The sequence below is a fragment of the Osmia lignaria genome, chromosome 12, assembly GCF_051020975.1.
Source record: "Osmia lignaria lignaria isolate PbOS001 chromosome 12, iyOsmLign1, whole genome shotgun sequence".
Classification (NCBI taxonomy): domain Eukaryota; kingdom Metazoa; phylum Arthropoda; class Insecta; order Hymenoptera; family Megachilidae; genus Osmia; species Osmia lignaria.
The window spans coordinates 3,794,224-3,802,164 of record NC_135043.1 but is presented as its reverse complement, the minus strand read 5'-3'; the positions used below and the strand labels follow the sequence as shown (position 1 = coordinate 3,802,164).

Sequence of the window (7,941 nt, the reverse complement as noted above, 5' to 3'; positions counted from 1 at the left end):
TATTACATTTAATTCAAGTAATCATCTTTATTTTGAACTAATAATTACATTACAGTAAAATCTATTTCTTCCAAACACATTTATACATTTAATTGTTTAATAAAAGTGACAGTTTATTGTTATTCAATTTACATGAAGGTACTGATGTTGTTATGAAAACAGAAATTAAATGTCTTAAAAGATTTTTGTTACATCAATCCAGCTGCAAGCAAAAAAGTGATGTATAATTAGTATTATTAATATTATTAAAATGTATTTATAAATGTAAGAAACTTTACCTTTTTGAAACCAATATCAGCAGCATACTCTCTGAAGCATTGTCTGCAAATATTTAAACCATATTTGCGAATCAGACCATGTCTGTTTGCACAAGCTCGGCTGTAAAATACAAATATATATCAATAAAACATTAAAAAAACTAAGTTGTAACGCTTTAACTTTGAGGTTATACTGTATAATTTTGAGGTTATCATTGTAAAATTTAAACTGAGGTTTATTATATTCATATATTAAATCAGTAATTTATAATAACATAATAATATGTACTATTAATTTATGTTAAATAACTATACTAACAATTATAATTCAAATAATTATTATGAAAACAAATGTTGACACGCGGTTAAAAACAGTCCACGTGATTTTATGATTTCAGGTTATTCGTATATCATCTAATGAAATAAAATCCTTAATACGTACCAGGATCTAGATCCCTGCCCATATTTTCGTGGATGGGAGTACCAAATGTTTTGAAAACCCATTTTTTTCACACAAAGATCTTCTTGAGGCGAATTCAAGAATCCAAAAGACAGGAAGCACTATTAGTTTGCTACGCAACGTTGTGCTCAGTAGCGTACTCTGAAACAATTTCCGCCATTTTTTTAAATTTTCAAATATAACATGAAATAATATTCTCATCTTTTAATATATATTTGATGTTACAGATAAACGCAGATGTTTACAGAAACAAAACCTTCATGACAAACTGACATTATAAAAAATAATTATATCAAATTTCGTAATTGTAACAAGTAACTTATTATAACATATTATATAATCTATTAGAAAAGAATTGTTTTTATGTATTTAATTTCACTATAAATTATTTAACAACAGTTTTATAAAATGTTTAAAAAGAAAACATAATACATGCGCTATGAAAAACCGGTTCTTGCAAGCGCGTTAGCATTGAAAAGGAGTAGTGTAACGGGAATAGTTACAACGGTACATTTGATCAACAACACGAATACACCTGTTATTTTACACATATAAATCATACTAAAATCATATATCAACTATGAATAAACAAGAAAAGGAAGATGAAAAACAGGTTCGTAAAGATTATTAAAGACTATATATAACTATTTAAATTGATTTTAATAATAATATAATCTTTTGTTTTAGGACCCTGCCTGTAATGTTTATGATCAGATAATGAGCTTAAAGATGAAGACACTTCTAAAAGTTTTTCTATACTCTGTAGTAGGTCCAATACTCATATACTGCCTATTTTTTTCTTTTTTATACTACCAAGAACAGTTAATAAGAGTACACACAACAGTATCTAAAATAAAAGAGGGGAATCCACTGTATTTCGTATATGCGAAAAGCAACGATACCGGATACTTGAAACATGTATTTATCGTATTGGAAAGTTTAGGTTTTAAACGGACCTATAATAATTCAAACTGGGACTTGTTGTGGGCACACGATTATCCGTTCAGAGTTTTAAGTTCTAACTTAAATAAGTTACAAACTCATCAACGCGTTAATCATTTTCCTGGTTGTGGATACATTACTAATAAGGTAGATTTATCCACAACAGAAGGACGTTATATCTTACCAGCATTTAAGATACCAGAGCAAAACAATGAATTCTTGCAATATGTTAAACAACATCCTGAGAAGATGTTTGTAGAGAAATCAAACGATCATCGAGGTATCAGCGTTAAAAATATTAGCAGTATTAATATCACAGCAACAGGATCTTTTGTACAAGAGTTTATACAACGACCATTACTCGTAGATGGTTATAAATTTGATATAGGAGTATATACTGTAATTACGTCGGTTGATCCTCTTAGGGTATACGTGTACAAAGGTGATGCCTTATTCAGATTTTGTCCTGTAAAATATTATCCATTTGATCCAGATGTTTTAGATAAATATGTAGTTGGCGATGACTATTTACCAATTTGGAATGTTCCATCCTTGAAACACTATTACAGTAAACTGAAATTTTCAATGAAAGACTCGTTCGATGCATACGTAAGATTACAAGGAAAGAATCCTGAAAAGGTCTGGGATTCTATGTATGAAGCGATTAAGGAAATTACATTATCGAAAGAGGGGTACATTAAAGAAGCTGTGAAACGTTTTGGAAATGGAAGAAACTTTTTCGAATTAGTTAGAATTGATTTTGCCCTCGACGAAGATTTAAATGTTTATATGATGGAAGCAAATATGTCTCCAAATTTGTCTTCAGCACATTATCCACCGAACCAGTTACTTTATGAACAAGTTATATATAATTTATTTGCATTAGTTGGAGTAGGGCAACGAATTAGAAAAGATTCCCTAAAAATAAGGTGATAAAAGCCTAATATTAAAATTCAATTAAATACTTTTCAAAATCTCATTAATATGTTTTTAACTTACATTTGCATTTCAGGAATAAGATGGAAGAAGAAATGGAAGTCGCTGATAAGAATTTAATGGTTCTACCAGAATTGTGTATAGAATGCAATGACTGTTTTCGTGTTGAATGTCAGCTTTGTAGCCCTTGTTTTACAACTGAAACTAAATCAATTTTATCTCAAAGTTATCTGGAACATCAAAATAAAATGAATTTCCAAAGAATCTTTCCACCACCTATAGTAAGTTTGTATTCAATAAATATACATCAATTTATGTCTTTTGTATGAATACTAACTGTTATTTTCAGACAAAAGATATGGTACTGAAGGATTATACGCTAAGAAATCAATTACTAGTAAGATGGTATCAAGGCAAATGTGAATTAGATCACTCATGGTGCTCCTAAGTAAAACATTTTTAATTTTATTATTTATCAAACAAAAATAACATACAAATCACGTTTTACATATTTTTAAATAAGTACAAAACAAACAATAGTAATATATAAAATACGATTTGTACCTGCATTACTGGCAGTATGTTACCAGTGTAGATACTGGCATGTCACGTATTAATGTTTAGTTTATATAAAACTTTACATTAACTTTAATCTATATATTATATCACACGGAATGTATAAAATAAAAATGAGATTATTGATTAATTAATAAGATAAAAAACAAAAATACATTTTACATTTAAAAAAGATTACACATTTTTAGTGTTTATGTCTTTGTTTTTACGACTTTTTTTAACTTTTGATTCAGGTGCATTTGGATTTGTACCTTTGTAAAATTCCTTTAACAAAGCCATTGCTTCATCATTTTTTATACCTCCCACTATTTTAGTTTTGGAATTATAAATTTTAGGCACCTCAAAAACACTACTACATCCACCGAAACGATCATTTGCGCAACCATATATAATATTTCTTACTTGCAATTGAAACAATGCTGATGTACACATTATACATGGTTCCACAGTAACGATAACATCGACATCGCAAAAAACTTCTTTATAGTTCAAATCTTTTTCGTTACAAAAGTTTAAGACCTGATCTATACAATTTATTTCAGCATGTCGAGTCGCGTTACGTGTTTCATTAACTGTATTGCTACCTGTAGCAATGACTTCATTATTGTATACAAATAAACAACCAACTGGAACTTCGCCAGCTTTCAAAGAACGCTCTGCTTGTTCTAACGCAACATCCATCCAAGTAAGACTGTTCATTATATATCACTAAGCAGCAAAATACTGAAGTAAACCAAATTCTGTCAACTTTTTAGTTGCTTTCTCATTCCAGTTTTTATTATTTGCAGCACGTGGACTTGGGTGAGGTAAACATAATACCTAAAATTACAATGAAATGTAAACACAGAAAAAGGTAGGCATTAAATCAAGTGGTTTTGATACCTGTACATGCAGATTATGAGATTTAACAACTAGCTGTGCTCGTTTTTCTGCATATCCGCCAATACCAATAACAATTTCAGCTTTTAAAAGCTTAATTATATCTGCCAAAGTCTTATCACAATCAGAGTGTAATGTCAGCTGTTCCTTTCCCTAAAAATTAGTTAAATTTAGTACATAAATTTAATTATATAAGAAATATAAATATTGCCTTCATTTCTGCTGGTGTGATGTTACAGCCCTTTTTATCCATTAATGCAATGGGACAATAATTATGTACATATGCATGTTTAAAAAATATTTCTGGAGTTCCACATAATTCTTTAAAGAGACTCCATAATCTTTTTCCACTAACTTCACTACGTTTGCATTCAAATCCAGTTACTTTTCTATTTTCTTGTTCTCTAGCAGGTTTTCCAACGGGTCCACTAATTTTTAACCAATTTTTGACCATATTTATTTCTCCAAATGGTACACCAGTTTGTGACATACCCCAAGGACCAGGGTTCATTCCAAGAAACAATATTTTCTTTGGAGTATTACAATACTTTTTTACATATAAAGTATGTATGTTAAACGCATATTCAAGCGGACTATAAACATATGCTACAGGTAAACTGAATGAAATTTTTCCTACTTCATTGACTAATTTTTTTTCTAATGATAATAATTGCTCAGCAATATCTTCATGTGCTGTATCACTTTCAACTATAACTTTGTTACTTATTTCTTCATTATTTTCATCTGACACTTTCATTTTTTTACAATTCACGTCTTCCGAATCATCAAGACGCCTTTTCTTAATGTTTCTTAAGCCTGACATTGTTAATTTCACTTATTTAACGATTACTAATCAAAATCTGAACACGACCGTTCTTTGGAACTATTCAAATTTCTAATTGCAATACATCGATATGTTTCCTAACGGTTATATGTATTGTTATCTAAATAATTTCTATGTATCATATCTAATAAAATACTTATATATTTATAATGAGATAACAGAAATATTCTTTAATATAAAATACAATTTATTTACAGACACCTCATTTATGAATATTGTTAAGCAGAAAGAAGTGGGAAGAAGTACGAAGAACATATAGGAAAATTTACCTTGTATAAGGTTAAAAATTGTAAAGATGGAAAATAATATTTATAAATTGTGGTAATCAAATTTATAAATTATTTTCTTTCAATCTTTCAATTCACATACTATAAACTATTTTTCTTTTTAACCGATAATCATGATTGGATGATTTTCGTAGCCAATGAACAGCTGTGATACGATGCGCCACAAAATATAAAAGCTCTGTGTAAAAACATGCGTGATTGATAGTAATGAACGTAATTAATTGTAAAGTAAGAATTTTATTATGTTTTAAAGTTTTTGTTTATTCTAAAGTTGGAGTAAAAATGAGTACGTGTTATAATTCATGTCTGTAATAGGAATTTTTCATTTCAGGTAGTCTATAGTATTTTTCACGAGAGAGTACTAGTACGGATGAACGAATTTTGGTCTCGTCTGCGCATGTTGGCTCTGATTGGTTCTGCCACGCTCCGCTACCAAGGTAACGCGCAAGCGCCGTACGGCTGTATGTCGTGAGCCACGCTGGACAGGGGGTATATCGGGTGATTAGAAATTTGTGAATTATTCACTACCTCTGTCCTATAATAAGCTGTTCCTATATTAGTACATTTTGTCCACCGTGTATATGGCGGATCGCAATGGAAGTGAATCATGGTGGGGTAGCGCTAGTGGTGGGGGAACTTTCTGAGCTCAGTCGAGCTGCGCGAAACACTCGTACTCTCTCGTGAAAAATACTATATGTTAAATTATATCAATAACCTCTATATACATAGTTGACAAACAATTTGTGAATATTGTCTTTACAGAAATTAAATAAATGGAAACGATATTAGAACAGCAACGACGTTACCATGAAGAAAGGGAAAGGTTGATGGATGCAATGGTTAAGGAAATGCTTTATAAAAAGCCAGGACACAGGGAAAATATAATTGATTACAAGATATGGTGTCCAGGCCATAAACCACAATGATATTGTTGTTAATGCTACCTGATATAAACGAAATTTATTTTTATGATAATCAAAGTTTACGATGCATCATATTCTTTACTTATAATTGAATACCTTCGCTAATTTTGCTTCCGCACTACCGCCTTGATTTTCTCCGGATCGTAAAGAGGCGACATTCATTTTTTTAGCTTGTTCTCTCATTGCTTTCTCATGTGCAGCGACCGTCTATTTAACAGGTGTTTACTATGGTAAACAAGGTGTCAATATAATTAAATTCTTTCAATTAAATACTTACAGAAACAATGAAGTAATAACTATAAATAATAGTAAATAATGGAGTGTAATAAACGAACATAGAATAGATTAATATATAAGATTTAGATCCCCAATCCTCGGTAAGATAATCCGTTCCACATGCTGTCATGTTACCTTCGGGAACATACCTAATTGATATGCGATGTGTTATTCATTAGCATAGCCAGCCACTTAAGAAACAACGTATCCTGATATAAAAAAACCTTACCTGTTCCATCCTACTAAAGGTAAAATAGTCCACAATTATCCAAATAACCAGATACCTAAAATTTGAAATATAGCTCTGTTAATAGTAAGCGGTGTTCCAGACATACCCTGAAAAGATTTTACGACATTATTTTCATTGGAAATATCAGTGATTATATCTATCTATAGATATACGCATAGACATACCTTCACTATAACATTATATCTATCTAAAGCAATAGCTGTCATTGTCCATATAGAAGCACACCCACATAATGAACCAATCATTGCATAAATATCACACATTAATGTTCCTGCATAAAAATGTTTATTTTACACGTGAGAATACTGTATATTATTTCACAATTATGAATAAATACACATTTATTGTTACTTACCAAGGACCCATGTTTCGTAGAAACAACAAATTACCATGGGAGGGCACATGAAGTCCATCATTATAAAGTCTGAGAAAGCAAGATTTACTACAAGAAGGTTGCTCGGTGTTCTTAGCGAGGGTGTTATTAAAAAAATATAAACTACCACGCCATGTCCACACCATCCCATAATTCCTAATATGATCATAACTAGGCCTAAGACTTTATGCCATAATGGATTCAATGGAGGAAACCTGTACCTATATTTTAAAATGTAATAAAATAGGATTAATAAACCTATATATATGAAATAAAACATAAGATAATTATAATTACCAATATGTATCAATTAAATGTAACATTTCTTCAGGTACTTTGCTAACAACTGTTTGATTATTAAAACGCATCCATTGTCTTGCAAATTTTGGTCCTACAGTAGTTGTGATGATCGACAATTCTGAAGGATTAGCTTCATCGTAAAGAGAAATCGTCGCATTGAAAGTGTTCGTTGAAATTAATGTTTCCATATCTTTTAAAAAGTAAGAAAACACACTAATGCACGTATAATAAATTCATACACTTGACCTGGATGTTATCACAAGAAATTAGTTGAACAAAATTTTACAAAAAGAATTGAAATTTATATAACACTGACATAAGTTTGCATAGCACATTTCGTTTTTCTATTCAGCCGTTTGTATTTTATAACTGCAACTACAAATGCAGCATTCTCATTTTATACGTCTTGTAAAGCCAGATCCAATAAAGTCATCCAATAAGATATTCAAATGAATGCATTTATATTACTTTTATCAGCATTAGTATATGACATGTGAAAAGTGCTGTCAGCTGGAATTTAGACTAATCTAATCAAAATGAAACTTACATACGCTTTTATATTCAAGTTTAGATAATTAATCTAATTTCAAATAATACACAATACATTCTTGAAATTGTGTATAATTTATTCCATTGAA

The 7,941-nt window shown here is 30.2% G+C and overlaps 4 protein-coding genes across 18 annotated transcripts; 1 reads left to right on the top strand and 3 right to left on the bottom strand.

The window, feature by feature from the left end:
• Nucleotides 1–41: 41 nt before the first annotated feature.
• Nucleotides 42–861, bottom strand: RpS29 (ribosomal protein S29). Its single transcript, XM_034321333.2, has 3 exons — nucleotides 700–861; nucleotides 279–378; nucleotides 42–202 (listed from the first exon to the last, which is right to left on the bottom strand). Exons 1-3 carry the CDS (start codon nucleotides 759–761, stop codon nucleotides 194–196), a joined length of 171 nt encoding a protein of 56 aa, XP_034177224.1. The 5' UTR covers nucleotides 762–861; the 3' UTR covers nucleotides 42–193.
• A 39-nt stretch (nucleotides 862–900) lies between these two features.
• On the top strand, nucleotides 901–7,380 carry TTLL15 (tubulin tyrosine ligase-like 15). Of its 15 annotated transcripts, none has more exons than XM_076691162.1 (13): nucleotides 901–1,031; nucleotides 1,117–1,330; nucleotides 1,405–2,588; nucleotides 2,672–2,876; nucleotides 2,945–4,024; nucleotides 4,462–4,662; nucleotides 5,092–5,215; nucleotides 5,316–5,409; nucleotides 5,944–6,481; nucleotides 6,560–6,628; nucleotides 6,710–6,926; nucleotides 7,006–7,238; nucleotides 7,335–7,380. In XM_076691162.1, exons 2-5 carry the CDS (start codon nucleotides 1,298–1,300, stop codon nucleotides 3,041–3,043), a joined length of 1,521 nt encoding a protein of 506 aa, XP_076547277.1. In that variant the 5' UTR covers nucleotides 901–1,031; nucleotides 1,117–1,297; the 3' UTR covers nucleotides 3,044–4,024; nucleotides 4,462–4,662; nucleotides 5,092–5,215; nucleotides 5,316–5,409; nucleotides 5,944–6,481; nucleotides 6,560–6,628; nucleotides 6,710–6,926; nucleotides 7,006–7,238; nucleotides 7,335–7,380. The 15 variants fall into 15 exon arrangements, with proteins under 15 accessions (XP_076547277.1, XP_076547276.1, XP_076547271.1 ...); XM_076691161.1 differs by having other exon boundaries at nucleotides 6,683–6,926; XM_076691156.1 differs by having other exon boundaries at nucleotides 2,945–3,043; nucleotides 3,714–4,024; nucleotides 5,944–6,926.
• Nucleotides 3,038–3,870, bottom strand: LOC117602832 (tRNA-specific adenosine deaminase 2). The gene has a single exon (XM_034321329.2). It carries the CDS (start codon nucleotides 3,868–3,870, stop codon nucleotides 3,346–3,348), a length of 525 nt encoding a protein of 174 aa, XP_034177220.2. The 3' UTR covers nucleotides 3,038–3,345.
• Nucleotides 3,850–7,495, bottom strand: Smug (Single-strand-selective monofunctional uracil-DNA glycosylase). The gene is given in 8 exon segments (XM_034321321.2): nucleotides 3,850–3,990; nucleotides 4,054–4,203; nucleotides 6,201–6,311; nucleotides 6,382–6,529; nucleotides 6,610–6,716; nucleotides 6,795–6,901; nucleotides 6,986–7,224; nucleotides 7,301–7,495. Coding segments are annotated over 8 exon segments (1,164 nt in total). The 5' UTR covers nucleotides 7,492–7,495; the 3' UTR covers nucleotides 3,850–3,879.
• Between the last annotated feature and the right edge of the window lie 446 nt (nucleotides 7,496–7,941).

Bases quoted from the DNA above. Each gene is read 5' to 3' on its own strand.
- RpS29 (XM_034321333.2), bottom strand. From the start codon at position 761: ATGGGTTTTCAAAACATTTGGTACTCCCATCCACGAAAATATGGGCAG. The intron at 379-699 runs GTACGTATTAAG...TGTATTTTACAG, and splicing joins GGGCAGGGATCTAGATCCTG to CCGAGCTTGTGCAAACAGAC.
- TTLL15 (XM_076691156.1), top strand. From the start codon at position 1,298: ATGAATAAACAAGAAAAGGAAGATGAAAAACAG. The intron at 1,331-1,404 runs GTTCGTAAAGAT...CTTTTGTTTTAG, and splicing joins AAAAGGAAGATGAAAAACAG to GACCCTGCCTGTAATGTTTA. The intron at 2,589-2,671 runs GTGATAAAAGCC...TTTGCATTTCAG, and splicing joins AAAGATTCCCTAAAAATAAG to GAATAAGATGGAAGAAGAAA.
- LOC117602832 (XM_034321329.2), bottom strand. From the start codon at position 3,870: ATGAACAGTCTTACTTGGATGGATGTTGCGTTAGAACAAGCAGAGCGT.